General features: G+C 36.4%; 2 protein-coding genes across 5 annotated transcripts; one reads left to right on the top strand and one right to left on the bottom strand.

The window, feature by feature from the left end:
* Positions 1–910: 910 nt before the first annotated feature.
* On the bottom strand, positions 911–7627 carry LOC135482385 (N-acetyltransferase 9-like protein). The gene is made up of 7 exons (XM_064762340.1): positions 7551–7627; positions 6945–7054; positions 6497–6556; positions 5562–5642; positions 2963–3022; positions 1904–1998; positions 911–1250 (listed from the first exon to the last, which is right to left on the bottom strand). The coding sequence occupies exons 1-7, from the start codon at positions 7625–7627 to the stop codon at positions 1134–1136; spliced, it is 600 nt and encodes a 199-aa protein (XP_064618410.1). The 3' UTR covers positions 911–1133.
* Positions 7628–7929: 302 nt separating this feature from the next.
* On the top strand, positions 7930–21499 carry LOC135461542 (transmembrane protein 104-like). Of its 4 annotated transcripts, none has more exons than XM_064738685.1 (10): positions 7930–8058; positions 9504–9625; positions 11561–11633; positions 14025–14109; positions 15723–15775; positions 16346–16376; positions 16930–17029; positions 17814–17925; positions 18321–18414; positions 18610–21499. In XM_064738685.1, the coding sequence occupies exons 1-10, from the start codon at positions 8014–8016 to the stop codon at positions 19380–19382; spliced, it is 1488 nt and encodes a 495-aa protein (XP_064594755.1). In that variant the 5' UTR covers positions 7930–8013; the 3' UTR covers positions 19383–21499. The 4 variants fall into 4 exon arrangements, with proteins under 4 accessions (XP_064594755.1, XP_064594753.1, XP_064594756.1 ...); XM_064738683.1 differs by lacking the exon at positions 14025–14109 and adding an exon at positions 12450–12546; XM_064738686.1 differs by lacking the exons at positions 7930–8058; positions 14025–14109 and adding exons at positions 8143–8430; positions 12450–12546.
* Positions 21500–21576: the final 77 nt, after the last annotated feature.

Genomic DNA, 21576 nt, shown 5'->3' with positions numbered 1-21576 from the left:
ACCTACATTAATATCTCTTAAGAATAATAAGTCTTTCCACAATACATACTCAAATTAAATTAAGACCAAAATTTGTCTCTGCCCACAGTCATCAAGTTGATGATAGCTTAATCTACTGTTCCTTGACGAACGAGATATACACATGTAGGCAGAATGCTGAAGCGGGACATAATACATGTGCGTCATTTTGGTGACACCTAGGGTTCTACTGTAGCATCAGCAGTAGAATATTACACTGACTAAATAACACAGACCAGACATAAAACTGTAGCAGGCAACATATTTGACATCACGCAACAAGAAAAAGTCCTCCCACTTTACCACAGCTCCACCAGATGCCTGAGGATTATACTGTTCACATAAACATTTCATCCCAAGCTATAATATGTCCCTGGTTCTATATGGTTGGGCTTGTAAAGCATAGAACTGTTTCACCTGCCACTGGAAAGTTTCCTTCACATATAAACCCAATGTTTGTCATGAATATGGCAACAAGTGAAACAGTGTATTACATGTATGTAGAATCAATAAGCTATCAGTCATCTGAGAATGCCTTCTTAGATTACCTGGCCTTGGCTGGTTCAGATGGTTAAAGCATGGGAAAGCTCTGACTTTCACATTCTCGCTAGTTTGGCTGCAGCTTTAAAAGTCGGAAAGTAAGTGGAGTACATGGTAAAGGGCAACACTTTACCTATGTTTCATCCAAATATAAACCAGACTGCCGTGATCATGCAAGTACAAAACTCAGAAGTATGTTGTTAACAACATCAATCAAAATAGATGTTACACTACTTGTAAAAATTTACCAGGTCTTCATCACAGATCCATTACTTTATCATAGACCTGTTACACTAGCTGGTTGTTGATGTGTAGAGAGGTAGAAATTGCCATCAGAAATCCAACTCCGATTTCAGCATGATTTATTACATGACTTTAAAACAATTTTGTACCAGTAAAATATTAGAACATTATCATGCTCCGAAAAATTAAAGTAAATGTTTGCAATAACATTTCATGAAAGCTTATACAATGTAAAAGTCCATGGAGGCTTCCATGGCCGAGGTGGATAGCGCGCCGGCGCAGCGCAATGACCCTGGAGCCTTTGAGGATGTGACTTCAATCTGGCTGGACTTTCACTTTATGTGATCTTCTATGCTGTAACATGGTGTCTGCAATATCAAAGTCTTCAGAAGTTCTTCACTGACAGGCAGTTCTAGTGTGACCTCCTGGAAAATTTCGCTTCTTGATATCTGCAAATGAGCATTGCAATAAATGGCTATCTGATAGATCTATACCAGGTCTTACACAATATGGTAGAGAAATTAAAGTTCAACCAAACACCACCTATCTGGAGAGACCTAACAATAGCCATTTGGCTGCGCTGTAGTCTGAATATAATGGAATAATATTAAAGAATTACAATTATTATTAAAACAATATATGATTACTTTCAATAATGGAGTCATAATAACTGCAGAATAATTATGGGGTAGGGTAAGCAATGTTGTTTGGGGATATTGCCACCAAAAGAAAAATAAAACACCTAAAGAAACTAGATTATAGTGTATATAGTATGACTCATTAAGGTGACGCTTGTGGACATAACAAATTCAATTCCCTACACAAACTACAAAGCATGTTACCTCACCACAGGTTTGAGCAACTCTTTCTCACTGATCAGTGCATTATCATTATCATTCATTCATTCACTGATCAGTGAGGTGATGTATTTGAATCAAGTAACCACTGGCCTGACTGAGGATTTCTGAAAGGATGCACTTGTCAGCTGCCTGGCGAAGTGCAGTGGTTTCCCGTCTGCTCTGTGTGGTTTCCTACGCTTGACTACCACCATGCATGTGAAATATCCTTGAGTATAACATCAAGCACAGATGGGAAGCTATACCTCTCTAAATCCGATTTTTTCAAACAGACGAAGACTTGTGTTGTTGGCCAGTCCAACTTTGGCAGTAAACCTCTGTATTCCCAGTTTATCTGTGCCTACAACATCACAGAAATGACTCACATCAATTCAAATTCATCAAATAACACAAGAATATCAATCATCATACACTCTTCTGTAATTCTTCTAACTTGGGGAAATCTGGCCTGCTGCTTGTAGCCCACATTCATGTAACTGTAACACAAATACACAGTTTCTCTCTCCTAATATACTTAGTCCATCTAATAAATAACTTTACTTTTCTGAAAGAACTAAGACAGAAATGTTATTTTTTTGGCTTCAGCACTACTAATATCTGTCCTAAAAATTAGAAGAATTGCATTACATTGCATACACAAGTTTCAATAATGAAAATTTGACAGTAATCATAACACTAAGAAATACTAATCATGGTTAAGTCTTTACAGTAAACCATAAAAGTGTGTAAAACGAAAGTATGTGAGTGAGTGAGTGCATGCTTGGGGTTCAACGTTGTACTTAACAGTTTTTCAGACATATGACGATGAAGGAATCCTCAGAGTGTATGTAATGTGCCACCTTGTTTTAGGATGGATTTTCACTGCTCTTTTATGTTGTGCTGCTTCACTGAGATGCCTTACCAAAGGCAAGTAAGACACCCTGCCCGAGCCATCATACTGATACTGATACAACCAGTCGTTCCACTATCCCCTTCATGCTGAACGCCAAGCATCTTAGGTGTGACTAGACCAAGGATTGACCCTTTAACTACCGCTCCCGAAGCGAAATTCTACCAACTGTGCTATCGGGGGCAGTAAGAATGTTCATATTGCACTATACATGTACATCATTAGATCTAGGGGGAATTTGGAATTTGAACAATTTGAAAACAAGGTATTTTTCCTGCCTTAATGCTGGATTATCATTAAATTTTATGAAAAAGGTTTTAATTACAGATTACTAGACATCAAACCAGGAACTGTCAATAAAATGAAGCTTATACTGATACACAAACTATCTTTATATTAATGATCAGAACCTCACCATATCTCATCATGGAGCACAGGGCCTCCTTGCCACGCCCTTGACCCCTGGCCCATGGCTCTGAAACAGAAGAAAGTTATGGCATAATTATTTTATTTACTTTTTTACTGATTTATTTTTTTATTCATTGGTGCTTTATGCCGTGCTCAAGCTTGTACGATAATGGCTAACATTATGGTGGGAGGAAACCAGGTAGAACTCTGCAGGAAGCTCTGCAGGTTGCTGACAGAGCTTCCCACGTATGGCCTGACAGGGAGCCAACATAAACCTCTTTGGTGAGAGGCTCAGGGTAATTGCACTGCACTGGCGTGCTAACCTACCCCTCATGATATCACTTACAGAATCAACAAAAGGCAATAAATTGACAAGGATATACATGTATATATTTATTTATTTCTTAATTATTTATTTATTTGACTGATGTTTTATGTAGCACTCAAGAATATTTCACTCACACGATAATGGTCTGCATTATGGTGGGAGGAAACTGGGCTGAACCCACTGGAAACCCACAACCATCCACAGGTTGCTGGCAGACCTTCCCATGTATGGCCAAAGAGGAAGCCAGCATGAGACTACAGGTATATAAATTAATTGTCGGAATGAAGGACTTCAAAAGAAACATGCATTTGAGGCCAGATTGGCATGTATGTCACATTGTGCATGTCCTCATCTCTTTCAGCTCTACTTCATAAGTAAGATTTCTCATTTCAAACTTGTCAGTCTTGTGAACAAGCATTTATGTACATGTAGTTCAATTAATATCAGAAATATTGAAAATAGACCTCAACTTTAATGTAACTGCAACAGCATTTCAGTTCATGTTGACAACTCTAATTCTGTAAAACTTGACAACTACTTTGAGGTCTACACCTGTAGGGAAGTTAACACTGAGGTCAGTATAATTGAATGATGACCATTTCGCATCTCTAAAAATTGATTATTGACTGATAATGTTTCAAAAGAGTAGTCTCCTTTCATCCCAATCTTGATTTAAATGACCCCTTCACAGAAAACAGACATTTGCATCATATATTACGACAGACATCAGTTTATGAAGTAAAAAATTAGCAGCTGGTCTAATAATTCCAAAAGATATAATGGAACAACAGCAAGAATCACTTCTAAAGGCAAATGATCCATTGGTATTTAATCCTTTTCTCAAAAGTATTTCACTCATAAACCGGAAGTCCATGTAAGTCGACGGTGGTGGATGTCACATTCAGATGATACTGGATAACTGATTTAGATGCTGGATCTAACCAAGTACTGTATCAAAACAAATGACTCCAATGCTGCCATATTGGAGTCCATGACAACTGTGTATTGTATACAAAATCATAACCTGATGCAGGAGTTGCTATCATGCATAAATGTGGACATGGATTGTATATTGAATACAACAATATGACATCCCTCCATTTCTTGTGATTAAAGGTGTACCGGTCATCTCAGCACATTTTTAGAGCGTTCACATTAATATGCATACAATTCACTTGAACAAAGCCTTAAACCATTAGTTTCAAAAGTTTCGAACTTCTAACCAACAGTGCAATTAAACAATGTAACAAAACTGAAATCATACATGAGTTACAAGCAAACCTGGCTTTATCACTTATTTATGTGAACTATGACTTAAATGAATTATTAGAAGTATTATTAAAAGTCGCAGTCTACTGAAATATGCATGAAATTAACCGTTTCGACAGTCTTACTTTCCAAACTTTTCCCTTGGTATCAAAATAATATCAACGTGAAAATCAGTTAATGCTTGTTCAAGCAACTCAGCAAATTCAGTTTGCACAACTGTTCTCAAGCACTTGCAGAGTCAGTGATGTAGTGAAATGTAAACATATACACAGTTAAACAACTTAACTTCCAGATGAACCATGGAATGAATGAACTAACAAATATTGTCACACTATGAATGTACTGAAACAGGATAAGTGACAAACAGTCTGTGTATCCCAACAAATCATGATTAACACAAAAACCTTTGCACTGAAATATCCTATTTCATTTTGAAATCTGTGGGGCACTACCTCCTCCCTCTTCAGTTGAACACAAGGGGTGGTTTCACATTTCCCACGGGAATCCTTTCATTTCTACAATTCAGGGATTTCTGGCACAACACATGGAGAAGTTGTTTCTGAAGGTGCATACAGCCATAGATAAACAGCAATAAATAACAATAGTTTCTCTCATAGCAAACACCAGCAGGTGATTCGACAGTTGCCTTCGAACCAGCTTTAGTGATCACATGCTGTATCCAATTAGCCTTGGTGTTGTTTGCGTCACCGGGTGAGATGTTAGATGTTGCTGCATGGCAGTCTGAGTCTGCATACAGCTTTTACAACCGTTTCTGTATATATACGGGCTATATATTGAATACAGCATTATGACAGTGGAGACTGCAGTGTATGACTAAAACCTAGGGCAACTGGTCTCTCCAAAGAACAGTGAATGCATGGGTGTGTAAACATTTTTGTCCCAGGCTGGGATTGAACCAACATCTAATATTCTGACACTTTAAATGCCAGCATCTCAACCACATGGCCATGTCCCACCCACTGGTATGTACAACTCATCCAAATCTTACCTGCAATCATGATCTCTATTTCTGCAGAGTGAGGAAAATCTGGCTCATTGAAGAATAGGTTCACATCTCCAACCATAGAACCTGCAAATAATACCAGGCAAAACAACCACATTATAAGCTTTGGGTCTAAATAAAACATTTATAAGATCACACTCAGACAATTAAGTTTCAGAGTCCACCATCAAGAAGACAGAAGCATAATGATTGGACGTGTACATGTATCTTGAATGGAAACTTTTTAATCTCCACCTAAGTCCACATCATAATGTAAAACAGAACACAAATACTGTACAAAAAACATTATGTTGAACTCTTTTTTTGTGTGTGTGTGGTGTATAAGGGTTTCTCTAATCATTAATTGGATTCATGAAACAGCATTGATAACTGCTGCCAATTTCAGCTGATGGGAGCAATCTGAAAAGGTTGAACTTGTCTTGTTTAACAACGAATGTGGATTGAAATGATTACATTTGAGGAAGATGAGTATTGCTCTTTATTCTGCTTAGTGAAAGGGCATCCAGGTTAAAGCTGGTTGTTTGAGATTAACTGCCATGTTCAAAACTATTTCACAGGCCTTCTTATAGCATGCCAGTCTTAATACCAACATTTTATGCGCCACAGTGAAGACACAATGCACCTGTTCACATTATACTGACAATGGGTGCAAGAATGTGTGGTTAGATATCGAGCGTGTCGTGGTATCGATTAACTGACTAGATATATCGAATATCCACTTGTCATATCTGCTGATGGCCAATAGTCTTGTGATTAAAGTCAAAACCAACTCAGTATTGAATATGCCCCCTCCCCCCTCCCCCACTGCGAATGATGCTCAAATAACTCAGCCATCACAGTGCTGTCAGTTTGATATGTACAACAATATATAATAATGACAATCATGTCAACAAAATAGCAGAAGTGAAATGATCACATACTTATTTCATCGTGATGATTAGAGTTGTATACCTCAGAATCCAATACAATGAAAGTGCATTCTGAAATAAAAAAAAAAACAACAAAGTTGCACAAATTGTGATTTGACACAAGTATTACTGGACAGAAAAACATAGCAATGCATTTTTGATGTATCCTAGCTGTTTTTTTTTAAATATCCTGATTTCAAAGTATGTATGTCTAAATTCTTTCTATCAACTGCCGTTTAAGCAAAGTGATATTTCTCATAAATAATAATTATGGATTTATACTCTTTTATCAGGCTTACATGAACAGTTTACTGTATCCCTGTATCAAATATTAAAAAAATCATATTTTCCACCCACTCTACCGTGTCAGCATTCCAAACAACTTGGCCCTATGACAGATTGTTATGAGCAGTAATCGGTGTGACCAACATGTGCATGTTGTGTATCATTTTAAGCGTACTTTTTTCATCCAATCGCCAACTTTGTTGCATTTCATACTCTTGTTGCAATGATAAAGGCTCCGAGGCAGTAAGCGCCTGTAGTTCTTCAGATTTCATCCATTCATGATATCTGCAAGAGAATCATCAATTATAAGGATGATGTACTATGATATTTAGTTTGGTAAAATTTTGTTCTGCCATCGATAATATTAATAATAATATTATTATTATTACTATTATTATTATTTACTGTTACATACAGGATATATTTACTTATCATACTGTATGCCTATTTGCTTTGAGGGTCGTCCTTGCCCTAACAAACTCTTGCCAAACATGACGACTGAGCAATCTCGGACAAGTCAACCGTTGGTTCAATGATAAAACTGAAGAAGTAATAGCATCATTACGTAAACTTTACAATTTGGGTAGAGATTCCTTTAATTCTTCATAATCAATAACTGAAAAAAAAAAGAGTTAATTTTCTGCTAGGATTTTCTGCGAGGCCTCTGAAGGGAGACAATTTAGGTAATGTAGTGGGAATTAGACAAACAATTTACTTTAATTTTGTTTACAGTTAGCAAAATTTCACGCCATAAATGTTACATGTCAAAGACAAATCATACTTGAGGACATGACATCTGTCATAGGGCACTAGTACAATCTTTTTGCCAGATATTTGAGTATTTTCATTGATCTTCATGCGGACGATATTTTGAGCATCTTCGCGGTTATGCCCCCCTGAATCCGATCGCTCAGTGCCCCATACATCTTTAGAAACCTTCCAACTCCAAGGCCACTTTCGCCAAGTGGGCGTAAACTATAAAAAAACCTCAAGAAAAGTGTGCTCAATTTTTATAAAGCATATTCAAATTTGACCCAAAGGAGTCTTTAGATTTTTATGTCAATTTAGTTTTCATTGATTTAAGGAAGCAAAAAGTAGATTAATCATGTGACCCGGAAATTGGTTCACTTGTGTTAGCATCGTCTGCTCTGCGAATGTCCCACTGTTGATTCCTTCCATATCTTCTCTTTCCGCTATTTGTTTATGGTGAATCGGCGATAGAGATCGTCCAGAGGTGACTCATCATGGCTGGTGGGATCACAGACACAGGGGCACAGTTTTCTCCTGCGGTAAAAAGTTGTTTAAGAGATGAAACTTAAGTTTTTAAGCTGTGTCAACCTTTAGTCCAAGATTGCTCTGACAAAATGGACATTTAAACGAAGTGCCCTTTTACATCATTGGATTGGACCATCCATGGCTGAAGAAAATTGAGCCAACTTTAGAGCAATCTGGAACTGTCAATTTTCACCAATGCCCAGTTAGTGCATAATATATGTATATCGGATCAGAGTGTCAGAGAGTAGATGCAAATATGTCACACTTGAGTCGTGTAGCGCAGCCACGAGAGTTAAAGTGTGAAACACCCTAAAATGTGTTGTTGTTCCCGAAGGATATTTCCATGTGATTTCTTCACATAAAAGCGACATCGACAGTTGTCCATGGTAGTTTCACATTATACTTCATCAAAATTTTTGCATCTTCGTGTAATCTCCATCTGCTACTGTCTGCATGCTCTTTTTGTTTTTCAGAGACACCAAGCACAACTCAGAAGAGTTTGTTCTAGTCTTGTACCCTGTCATCTGTTCAATGGAACTGTCGAGAGGCATGGTACCAGACTAAAATAAACTTCTTCTGGGCAAAGGTCTGGGCCCACTTGCAAGAAGCCCTCATACAGTTAAGAGCACGTAACTACTATGGCGATGTAATGTCTACAGTGCTGGTTGCCATGGTAGTTATGTGCTCTTAACGTTAAGAGAGCTTCATGTAAGTGTGCCGTGCAGTGCAAAGAATTATATCACACAGTCGCGTTTCACATTGTAACAATTGTGGCTGTACCTATCAAATCAGGTACATGTTTGCAACTAGATAGACATTTACAGAGCGAGATCAAATGTGTCATAATCCCTGCAGAAGGATATCTTGCTTGCATTTTCCACTTTTCTCCTTTTTCTGCAATTTACACTAATTTGCAAGAGTGTGAATGTAGATAACCAAAGGAAGTTGATAAGGCAAAAAGGCACTGTTAGTTGAGATTTCTTTTAGCTGTGAGTATTCAAATACAATGTAAAACTACCAGTGACAAAGTTGTTTGACAGGTCCTACTAGCAGGGGATATGAACCAGTGGTCTCTGGGTTTGGAGTCTATGCTTCTACTACCAGACTATTACCTGCAGGCTGTGGGTATACAGCGTTTATATATCACCCTGTTACATTTCCTTTGAATAAATTATTAATAGATTGCAAATTTTCCGAGAGGAACTATTAGTCTTCTTATAAGTCAAATGTGAATATACTTACTTGCACTTCTTTTGTTCTTAATATAATGTGATCTTAATATAACTGAATGTGATCCTAATGTAAAATATTCTCTGCGAAAGACACCAATCACCATAAATAAATAAATCATTCACCAGCCATATTCCTACATGCATGCAGAGATACATTGAATAAAGAAATAATATATTTAAGGAAATATTTCGGATAGTAAACTCAGCCGTTTATTATGTCTGAACAGATTGGGATGATATACATATTCAACCTGATTGTGGGAACAGGAGCTCTCACCATGCCTGGGGCATTCCATTCAGCTGGCTGGCTTTTTAGTCTCATTACTATCATCATACTGGGATTCATGAGGTTTGTATGTCTGAGGTGTAAACAAAAAGGTATATACTGACAGCAAGTTAATGCTCCTTGTACATGGTACAGTATACATGGACTAATTATCCTAAATTGACTTAAAATTTCGCCCACGAAAGTCCATTTTTAGAGGCAAATAAATGTCACAAAATATTATTTTTAGTGCTGAAACTTACATTTTTTCCAGTTGGGTGTCATCTTACCATCCAAACAAACATTAAATCACCTTTCTATAATCAATATAACTCTTACAATCAGGAAAAATGAGTAAGTTTAGACATTTTTGGAAATTTATAGTCATTAAGGGTGTGTCTATGTTATCCTCTGTTGGGCCGGGTTATGAATTGGAAAATTACTTGACACAACACAGGTGATCTGGAAGGGTTATGAATTGGAAAATTACTTGACACAACACAGGTGATCTGGAAGCAGACAAAATGGCATTTTTATATTTGAATCGGTGACTTGCATTCAGCATAGTACAGTGCAGATTGGAGAAAGCAATGAAGTCCTACATCACCGTATGTATACGTAACTGTGTATCATACTGTACATAAATACATTTGTAAGCGTCTTACAATATGACAAAAGCCTAGTACAATTTAGTGTTTTCTGGTTTAGCGTGGCTTTCTTGAAATGATTCTACTGAATTGCCAGTATGGTCCGAACACACTTCTATAGACTATAGAACAAAAGCAAAGAAACAGACAATTCCAAACGTTAAACACATAATCAAGGGGCAATGGCTAAAGCTATGTCTTCCCAATTGTTTTCAGACATTTTGCTGGAGTAGTGATTATGGTCTTAACTGCTTTCCATAGTTTTCTCAAAAATAGCAATGACATATTGCTATGTATTTATCATGAAAATGTAAAGTGAACTACTAAAACTACACGGTCAGTCAACCATTACTGTCCTCATATCGTTTAGATGTTTTACTAGTACAACCATGGTGGTCTAAACAAGCTTGCATAGTTCTGTCAAAAATGCAAATAACATGGCTACGTATTTATTATGACTATTAAGAAGTGAACTACTATCACAGAACATTATGTCAGAAAATAATGAGTTTCTGTTCCTGAAATATGGTGTAAAATGACCACAGTAGAATTCTATACATGCATATAACGTGGGGAAATTGTGTAACCACAGTTACCGAAGAAATCTCACCTATGCTATGTTTTCTGTCATTCTTTAAACTGCTTTAAAATGGCGCACGCTAGCAGGTGACGTTGTTATAAACATTTCGCTATACGTTACGCTGATTCTATGTGTAACACTACATCTTACCACTGTAGGAACATCTCATGTGGCATTGGTGTAACAGTTGGTTCAAGGTTATTAGGTTTTTACATACCTGGAAGTAGAGAAAATGGCATTTTTATATTCGAATCGATGATTCGCATTCAGTAAAGTACAAGGCAGAATAGAGAAAGCGATAACATCGTGCCGTCTACACAAAACTTGCACTTATCCACATTGTTAACATGGACTATCGGAGTACTGGTAATGACTTGGACTGCAATCGTCTTTTAACAGCTTTTTTTTTTTAGTCACTTAGAAATTGTAGTTTCTTCTTGAAACACAGAGAAAATAAAAACATTTTCATCACTGATTTACACACAATATGACACAACTGCCACTCTTGCTATTACAAAATGTCTTGTGAAGGTCGAAGAAAAAAAAAACTCTTTGTGCATGTTACATCCACTGGCACTGAGATTACAATTACGAGTATAAGCACGTGTTGGATTGTTGAAGAATCTGCTTATTACCTAGCTTTACTTTCCAATATCAGGTTGCAGATAATCATTTTCAGTCAATAATTGTGCACCTTTTACTGGAACATGGAATTTTGTACTCGTTTGAATTACATTGTGACTGTTACCAGCGCCATTTCCATACTTCCTATGGTTTTGTTTGATATTTCAGTTATTTAACAGCTACCTTTGTGATTGAGAGTATGGCAGCAGCAAATGTGAAGCTTAAACTGAATAGGACTCAGGTAAAGTACATGAAATTCTTGCAGTTACATTAGCTGATTGGAGTGTGTGGTTACTTAAGGCATCAGAATGTAGATATGTCATTCTGAAGGGTTAGTCTTCTTGGGTTTATATATTTGACTTCAAAAATATAACGACCAAAAAAGAAGGAAGAAAAAAAAGTAACAGTGTTATTTGATAGGTGTTTAAACTGAAAATATTTAACGTGCATGGATGAAGTGAAAAGGAATATAGGTGGAAATAAGGAAAGAAACAAAACTTCAGGATTAGAAATCTGTATATTGATGGTGAATGTGTCAGATTATTGCACATTTTTACTGTTAAACTGTTAAAATATGCAGTTTATTAGCAATTCACTTTCAGCACTTGCTCATCATATTTTTGAGTGGTTTGCTGAGAATATTCTTTATGTGTGCCATTTGATTGTGGATTGATCAGTTGATATAGATTAAGCTCCTGGTAGGGGAAAGAATGGTGTTAAAAGCAGCCTTAAAACACTTTATAAGGAAGAAGTATGAAACAAAGAAATGTGCTACATCACATGGTATTTAAATAATTATATGACAACAGCTCAATGTTAGACGTTCTGCTTGCTTTCAGATGTTAATAGCTTACTTTCCAAAACCAGACTTGGTTGGAAGATTAAGTCTTGTAAACGCAGAACATGTATATCTAAAACTATGTTGCCATTAGTAAATCAAGCAGGATTTATAATTGTTCAGGGCTGAAGAACTCTGCAGTCTAATGGCTATTTTTGTACATACAAATAGTGCAATTAACTGTTGTATGGTGACACATTATTGTATGATCATCTGCAGTCTCCTGCTGTAAGTGTACAGGATAACAACTTAGATGATACAGCAGTTGTAGATCACACAGATGAAACAGCCCCTTTACTGGGAGAACACGCTTGTGGTATGTAAAGTTACTGTAAGAATGCAGTTATCCCAGCTTGGCTCTCCCACACTATCTAGTATCCATCTTCAGATGCCTTCGGTTTGCCCTAAAACATGTGCCAGTTTTGTTTCTTTTTTCACCTTGTATTATTATTTGTGCAGGTTCTATAGTTCACCATACTGACATGACATTGGCTGCAGAACTAAGTATTAGGCTTTGGGTATGCAGTGAAATTAATAATAGACTGCTTCAAGAAATTGCATATGTACACATAGTATGCTTTTGAAACATTTTTTGTTTGGGTATGTGGCGATTACAAGACACACAATAGATACGAAAGAATGTGCTAACTTGAAAACAAAAAGCATGTGATTTCCAATGAGAAACAATTTTACTGCATGGAACATGGGCAAATATTGCAGATTATGCCTTGGAATGCTTGATGCCTGCTCTACAATTGTATGAAGTTTTTAAAATTGTGTATAGAATTTCATGATTTAACTTTTTCCGGTCTGAAAAGTTTATCTTTTCTAAAACTTAACCTCAGTGAAGAAAAAATAAGGTTTTCAAGAGATGAGAAAGGAATTGTTTGTGTTGATATTAGATCGAACACTGTGAATAAACAAAGAAAATTCTAGTAAAGGCCTAATGTTAGTGCATGTATCTTTTTTGTAGTGTGTTAAAAAACAAATGTATTTTTCATTGATTTATACCTATTTAAATACTTTTCATTGAAAGTTATTAGTAAATAAATTGTGCTCTTTTAATAAACAAATTTGCCTTACCTTGCATAGAAAAAGCATGAAATAGGATTCATTGAACCAAATTGTTCAAGAATGGCATGTAATCAGGATTTGACATGCACAATGGTGTGGATGTTAATTGAGTTCAAGTTTGCACTAATGCAAGACAGTACAGTGCACTGAGCCACCAGTAAAAGTGGAGAAGAATACTTCAACTTTTCTTTTTCGTCCAGACTTTAAAAATATTGTATGAATGTGTACCAATAGCCCAGTTCATGCTGACCTCCTCTCCTGACATACGTGGGAAGGTCTGTCAGCAACCTGCGGATCGTTGTGGCTTACCCCAGGCTCTGCATTAATGCTGTCCACCGTCGCATAAGTGAAATATTCTTGAGTACAGCGTAAAACACCAGTCAAATAAATAAATAAATAAATAAATGTACCATTATCATCCTACATAGCCTGCATGTTCATGGTCCTATTTTACAGCTTGCATAGGGTGGAGTACAAACTGAAAATAGCACTTTTGGTTTCTTGTAAGGCTGTACGGTATAGGCTCTGCCACATATAATACACCTTTTAACTGCTGTAGTGGGTACTCTTCTGTTTGCTGATGCTTCATTCAGCAGTTACACAATTAGGATAAAGAACAAATTAATATTTTTGATTTGAATTTGTTTATGTGTCATATAGCCATAATAATTCATTAAGTTTATTGATGGATCATGGTATGGTGTGGATATACACATGTAGGACAGTTCCCCTGACTGTGAGGAGAGAAAGGCTCTGATCAGTGACCAGCATAGCATTTCCTCCACCACACTGATGTATGATGACGGTGAGGTGTTGTAACTTTCGTTGATAAGCAAATACTACACCTCTAACCTGCAATTACTAACACCACGCAGCTTTAACATCATTCTCTGTTACATATACCTACTTGAAAAAAGGGCGCTTCAAATTCATTTTTATTTCTTCATGGGCATTCTTTCAAAAAAAGACCGGTGTCCTTCAGCAAGACATGGTTCAAATTAGCTTGCATTTTACCATTTGAATGCGATGTTTGAAATCGTTTGTTAATAATAAACCATAATGAAGTTTTTTTAATGAAGAAACTACGTGTACATTGGTGTAAAATTTTAAGAAAACCACATGTGTATGAGTTTGATAATCTATCCAAACATAAACCATATATGAAGATTAAAAAGTCACAGAGCTGTCCTATCTGCTTTTGCATGATTTTAATTGGGCATGATTTTCGTTGTGCATTACTTGAAATGTGCATGATAATGTGTGATTTGCATGTCTTAACTGTTTGGCTCCCTTATATGGCTTTTGAGTTAGTATCTGATCATGATCCAATCAGTGAGTTGGAATATTTCGACATTCCATATTCATGTGAAATACCACACACTGTATGTCACCTTAAGTTTAGCATTTCTCAAGTGATGTACTTAGCTTGATTCTGATTAATTCCTTCACCTTATCGTTTTACTCAAAAGTTTTTTTGTGAATATTGATTAATTTTTTATCAGAAAAACTTAAGTGTTGATATGAAAAGTATCATTTTACAAGCTTCTTAAAGTACATTTTTACAGGCTAAACTTTAGATGAAATACATTGTGTCACAGCCTCATGTAAGAGTTTCCCTGATAGAGTCGTATATAGGCCTACACTTTGGATTGTTAACCCTGCACTTATAACATTTTGTGTTCCCGTCCAGATCCTTGTTTTTAATGTGGCGTTTACATGACGACATTTGTCTCATAGACCTCATTACCATTTTGTACGTTGAAGAAGTGGAATAGAGTGTTGAAACGTACAAATGAAACAATGTATTTGTACATGGCAATGGCTCATGACAACAAGATATACAATTAAACAATGATTTGCATAAAATTCACAAACTGCATAATATTTACTGATGAATTAACAGATAGTGTTAATTGTCCTTGTCATAATCTCTTGCTATCCCCATTACTGTAAAAGCTTGCTGTGATTTGTTCATATGCGCCTCTGTTCAGATGTTAGGGATTTTCTGCCGTTCATTATCAGTGTTCATTTGGTTGGGGTTTAGCTAACTTACCTTTTCCCTGTTTAGCATGTATCCACCTGTTTCACTGTCCTGCTCTGTTTCTCAGTGCTGCTGAATATCTTTTTTTCTCTTCATTCTTTGTACTTTCTGAGTGTCTTAAAACTTTTTTGTCCTGTTTTAATACCAAACCATAAATGTATACTATAATTTCAAACTAACTGGATGGAATGCTGAAATGAATTCAGTGTGATGTTAAAGGCTTGTAATACTTTAGTGAAAGCTTAAAAATATCTTTTTCAGTTATTGCCAAACCAGCCTAATATATACATTTTATACATATGTCCCATGAAAAAAATCATTTTTGGAAGAAAAATGTTGAATCTGTCCAATAAAGGTTAAATTTTTTTATGTTGTAGCCACTTGTGTACCCACTGACAACCTGTCTGCCATCACTGAAAGGGTGGAGATGGTAAGACTTCAGGATGTCAATATTATTTACAACAATATTATAATTTATCGTGTTTATGAAAAGAGAAGAACTAAATATTTTGTTTATTTATTTGATGGATGTTTGAAAGTCATACTCTAGAATTTTTCATGAACTATTCTTCACGTATGAGTGCACAAAAAAGATGACCACTTCTCGCCAACAAGGCTTCGAAGAACAATGAAGTCATGTGAATCCCAAAAAATTTGCCGAATTGATTGACTCTAGCAATTAAAAGGCAGTCACTCTAATGATATGAATCTGAAGTGTAAGTAAAATTAAAAGACAGCTGGGATGAACAGCATTTGACAAAGAGATTAGCTTTAACCATAAATATTCCACTTTTTTTTTGTTAGTTAATGAGTAACATGTTTACCATTAAGAGTAGAAGTTTGTTCCACTGGTCCCTCTGAGAATGGATCACATGAAGGAATAGACACATTGTAAATCTACAATTCTTGACTGAAATGTTCTTCCTTACATGATGTTCCTTACAAATGTTCAGGTGTAACGTATAAGATCATCTAAAGCATACTGTTATTTTTTTTACAGGGGCAAATGGCTTCTATGTTTTTTAACAAAGGTGAGTTTATGAATTTTGAATTAAATTCATGTCTCAGTGTTGAATACTCTTTCTTTCTTTCAGAATATTGTTTAACACTCTGCGAGTCAGTGTTCATTGAGTGAAGGTAATCAGCTCAACATTCACTGTTTCCATTTAACAAATTAGGATTTATGTATGTTTGTATGCTTGGGGATTATATATTGTACGAGGAGTCATTTATCATGGCAACTTCCTGCCACCAAAGTGCTACTGCTACTGAAGTATCATGCTGATGACTCTAAACATGACACCTTTTTCAGTCACATTACACTGATACCGGGCCAACCGGTTCTGTTTCCTTGCTTGAACCTCTCCATGCTAAGCACCAAGTGAGGCAGCACAAAGTACCATTTTTAAAGTCTTTGTCATGACCTGACCTCAGTAACCCAGGTCTCCCAACTTTGAGGCAGATGATATAACCATTAGTCCACTGAAGCAGTCCTATCAAATTAGTGTCTGAAGCAAGGAGTGTATACAACTAAATTTCTTGCAAAAACAACTAATGTTTATACACATGTACTTGTGTTTTTAGTTGGAGTGAATTGTTTTTATCTTTGCTTGGTGATCTACCTGTATGGTGACCTGGCTATCTACGCTGCGGCTGTGCCAAAGTCTGTTAGGCTGGTTATGTGGTAAGTATCCACATAGGGTAACAAGGATTAGTGGCATCTGTCATCTGTTGGAATGCACTCTTGACAGCTGGTAGACAGTAGATGTTCACGTTGATGGTCAGTTAGATAAACAAAAATGCAAAGAGGACATGTTTATTCTGGATGTAATTTTTATTGGCTGATTATGATAAAGACCAAAATGTAAAGGTCCAGTTACACCCGAGCAGCATTCTCTTTTTCTTTTTTGGGGGGGAAAGTAAATAGCAGTCTGTACCATCTTATCTGTTCTATGCTTACACGAATACATACCTTGAACATGTAATTCAATTAACTTACAAGTGTTAAAGATAAATATGTCAACCCTGGGTGGATGTATCTGTGTGTCACTGCTCATTATTTGTATGTGTTCCTTTTCATCCACGTATGCTGTATCTGTAAGTGTCCCTGTGTCAGTGTTTATGTGTGCCTTTTCTGTTTATGTCCCAGCCTGTCTACATATGCCTTCTCTTTGTCCCTTCTCTTTGTCCCTGCCTGTCCACATGTGTTATCTGTTTGTGTCCCTGTCTGTCCACATGTGTTATCTGTTTGTGTCCCTGTCTATCTAGTCATATGCATTATCTGTATGTATCTCTGTCAATGGATACCTCATCTGTATGTGCCAAGATCTGTCCACACATGTCTGCGTCTGTCTACATTTGCTTTATCTGTATGTATCTTGTCTCTCTCCATCTATGTATTCTTTATGTGTATGTATTTTTCTCTCCATTTATGTATTCCTTATCTGTATGTGGTCTGACATTTGCAGCACATATCAGCTGCCCAATGGGACAGCCTGTAATGTGACTGTGGGAGATGAAGATCAGTGCTGGCCTGGAGTGCCCAGTGTCAGCAGGATGGATGCCTACAGGATTGCAGTGGTCAGTAATATTTGTCCCCTCACTATTAAAGTGACTTTAAACTAGCTAGGTCTTTGTAGTAGATAATTATTCCCATGCCAGTACCAGAAGTGTCTACAGGTTTATTCCTCAGCTGTCACAAAACAGGTTTCAAAACATTTCTTTTCATATAAGGGCCCATTGTATTAAATTGAAACATGATACATGGTTTCACCATGACAACTTACAGGTCAAGGATGGGTTTCAGATAGTTTTATTCATTATGATAAGACCATTTCTGCTCTGTTGTGGACTTCCAACAGCACAAACCAGTTTGGGACAAGAACTAGTATTGAATTTCAGCAGATGAAAAAGTTAATCATACAGGTTTTTGCTGTGTATATGCGTAATTCTTTTATGTGTATTTTATATTACAGGGAGCATTTGGGTTACTACTGGGCCCGTTTGTGTTTTTTAACGTACAGAAAACCAAGTACCTTCAACTTACAACAACCTTCATCAGATGGCTTGGTAAGAATGAGATTTACATGTACATGTTACATGTATTTTACATATTACGCCATGATAACAGAAGAATGATGCCTTGATATATATGTGTCAACACCAAATGGTACGAAAGGGCTCCTAAACTGTTTTTGCATTATGTACAGTTGCTTTATATAGGTATTTCTGCACTTAGATCTGAATCTTTTCTTTTATTTTTAGCCTTCTCAATGATGATAGTCTTGGCGGTGATCCGTCTTGCCAATGGTCAAGGCGAAGGTCATCCGAAGGTCGTGGACATATCAGGGGTTCCTAATCTGTTTGGAGTCTGTGTGTATTCTTTCATGTGTCATCACTCCTTACCATCATTGGTGGCACCAATCAAGAAGAAAGCCAAGATTTACAAGCTGTTATTTGGAGACTATTCACTGATCTCAGTCTTTTACCTATTACTATCTTTCACGGCCATATATTCATTTAACTCTTTGAAGGACCTGTACACGCTCAATTTCTTGCCGGATAGATGTGACACAGAGGATACCTCCATCACTAACATCAAGTTTATTCAATACTTCATAGTGCTATTTCCAGTATTTGCTCTCAGCACCAACTTCCCAATAATTGGAATTACATTGCGGAACAACTTAAAGACTTTGTTTTACAAAAGACACCGACCATATCCTTGGATCGTGGATAGAATTGTATTTCCTCTAGTGACAATTTTACCCCCATTTGCCGTAGCTTTTGGAACTAATCAGGTCGACCTTCTTGTGGGAATAACTGGTTCGTACGCAGGAGCTGGAATCCAGTACATTATACCCGCCATGCTAGTTCTCTTCTCGCGTAGAAATATTGTAGAGACGGTAGGCAGGGAAACACGCAATGTACACAGGTCTCCGTTCCGCCATATAGTGTGGATCATCTTCGTCATGATATGGGCTGTCCTGTGTATTGTGTTTGTGACTGTAAATCACATCATTAATGGTATACAGTAAGTTATCAGCAGCATAAATTGTCACGTTTTGCTATTCAACGAAGCTAGTTACTCACAGGTAAAATGAAAGTTCCACTATGGGTTACGTATTTTGGAACAAATCTCATGAACAAATTTAATGGATTTTAACTACTTTAACCCAGGGCCCTCAGTGGTCCTTGGATTTTTTGAAAGTATATAAATTCTTTCGAAAGGTTTTCAAAACTTAAAACAGTGTTTATTGGTTGGTGTGTTTGCCAGTATTGATTCACTAGAATCACTGCAGTTAGGCAGCTCCGAAATTCATTGTGCATTTTCTACGAGAATAAACTCTTACGACTTGGGTTAAGTAAAGCAGGGTACTTTGTAACTGTAACCAAGTCAGTTATCTTGTCACTTGGTTGATTTTTTGCTACTAATACTATTACATGTATGTATTGGGGTATTAAATTCGAATTCTAATTGGAAAAAAAGTTAATTGATAAGGATTCTGTTTAGATTCATTCGCATGCTACCATATTTACATAAAACGGGAGTCGCTGTGTCTTGTGGAATTTTACTTCACACTTGGCACTTTGTGAGTCAAGGGTGTATGTATGGCATATAAATGATGTAGATCTTTATAAAGCAGGGCTCACGCAATCTTAATTATCTGCTTATAGTTGCCGCCAGTCTTAGTCGACTTCCGCGCACCAAATCTGAATCTGATCACTTTTTGACTTAAGCACTACACATAGGTTGACAGCGTCCCAGTTGTACCCAGTTTATTACGAAGTCAACCTGCCTGAAGAAATTCCACTGCGCCACTAGGAGACTATAATGTATTTCCTATCTAGTTGCAAGGGGTCCTTTGTGTTTGCTCAAGTGCATGGAGTGAGTATATGAACCCATGAGATTTATTTGCATGGATAGAGTGATTTGAATATTTTATAGCTATGCGGAGAATAAATAAAAACAGTATGTTGGAGACCTAGACCAACTTTCATGAAGCCCTCTTTAATCTTATGCAGGTACGCTTGTAAGTTGACTGTCATGCCGAATATATATATACATATATATATGAAGTGTACCAGAGGAATATCATACAATGCACAGATTAGTAAGTTTATTCCACGTGTAAACAAGTGACTTTATCCATACATTTGGCACATGCTGTTTTGTTTACCTCACTGCACATATTAGCATATGAATTTGAAATCTGTAATTTATTATTGCATGAAGTGTTTTTTGTTTGTTTTTTTTTTCAGAACATGAATCCTTTTAAAATGTGATTTCACATCTGTTTCCATTTCACACCTGGGAGAATTGTCCAGCTTAGGTACTTAACCTAATTACAATGAGTTTTCCTACATCATATATGATACAGGTACAATGTGTTACCAGTTTTGAAGTGGGATAATAAAACATTGATGTGGTTTAGAGTGCTCCATTATTTGGAGACAGCATTTTTTTTTTTTTTGGTCTTTTCTGTTATGTTGTTTACGAAATTGAAGTATTTTTCATGCTGAAATGCATTACAAAGTTGCACTATTAGACCTCTCTGTACATGGACCTTTGTTAAGTGGATGTAAGTACATGAAGATTATTTACATGTTTCATCCATGTTATCTTTTGTTGATTTAATATTCAATAATTTTCATATATACATGCATACATTATGTAATTGTATGTAATTATTTTGGGTATCCAAATTTGACTGTGATAATGTGAAGTAATACATCTCCTGATATGGGCTAAATTGAACTTAATACATACTGTCATATATTCTGTACTTTATTCAAGTTACATGTTATGAATTATGTTATAAGTGTTGATCTATAATTCAGCACAATTCCATATGATTGATACTGCAGATACTTCATCCATCAAGTTTGGCATGATTGAGCATTTTCATGCTGAATGTCTACAGGTACTCAGAACTACTGTTATCATAGAGCTGTTAATCAATGATCACTTATTTTCACATTGTTGTTTTTCCTCCCACCATAATGCTGACTGCTGGCGTATAAGTAAAATTGTCTTGAGTACGGTGTAAAACACCAATCAAATCAATGAATAAATTTTTACATTGTTAAAGAATGAAAATGTTGCAGTTCATTCAATATCTGTAAGCATGTACTTAAATAAATCGTATGAAATACTGTAACATATGATATAGTGTAATACGACCTTATGTCTTCTGTAAGTACATGTACAAAGAATATATACCAGTGTGC

Source organism: Liolophura sinensis, chromosome 1 (genome assembly GCF_032854445.1).
Source record: "Liolophura sinensis isolate JHLJ2023 chromosome 1, CUHK_Ljap_v2, whole genome shotgun sequence".
Taxonomy (NCBI): Eukaryota; Metazoa; Mollusca; class Polyplacophora; order Chitonida; family Chitonidae; genus Liolophura; species Liolophura sinensis.
This window is presented reverse-complemented; position numbering and strand designations above follow the sequence as displayed.

Bases quoted from the DNA above. Each gene is read 5' to 3' on its own strand.
- LOC135482385 (XM_064762340.1), bottom strand. From the start codon at position 7,627: ATGAAGATCAATGAAAATACTCAAATATCTGGCAAAAAGATTGTACTA. The intron at 6,557-6,944 runs GTACGCTTAAAA...TTTTTATTTCAG, and splicing joins TTGGCGATTGGATGAAAAAA to AATGCACTTTCATTGTATTG. The intron at 5,643-6,496 runs GTATGTGATCAT...TATTATTTGCAG, and splicing joins TAATCATCACGATGAAATAA to GTTCTATGGTTGGAGATGTG.
- LOC135461542 (XM_064738683.1), top strand. From the start codon at position 8,014: ATGGCTGGTGGGATCACAGACACAGGGGCACAGTTTTCTCCTGCG. The intron at 9,626-11,560 runs GTTTGTATGTCT...TTGATATTTCAG, and splicing joins ATCATACTGGGATTCATGAG to TTATTTAACAGCTACCTTTG. The intron at 15,776-16,345 runs GTAAGACTTCAG...TTTTTTTTACAG, and splicing joins TCACTGAAAGGGTGGAGATG to GGGCAAATGGCTTCTATGTT.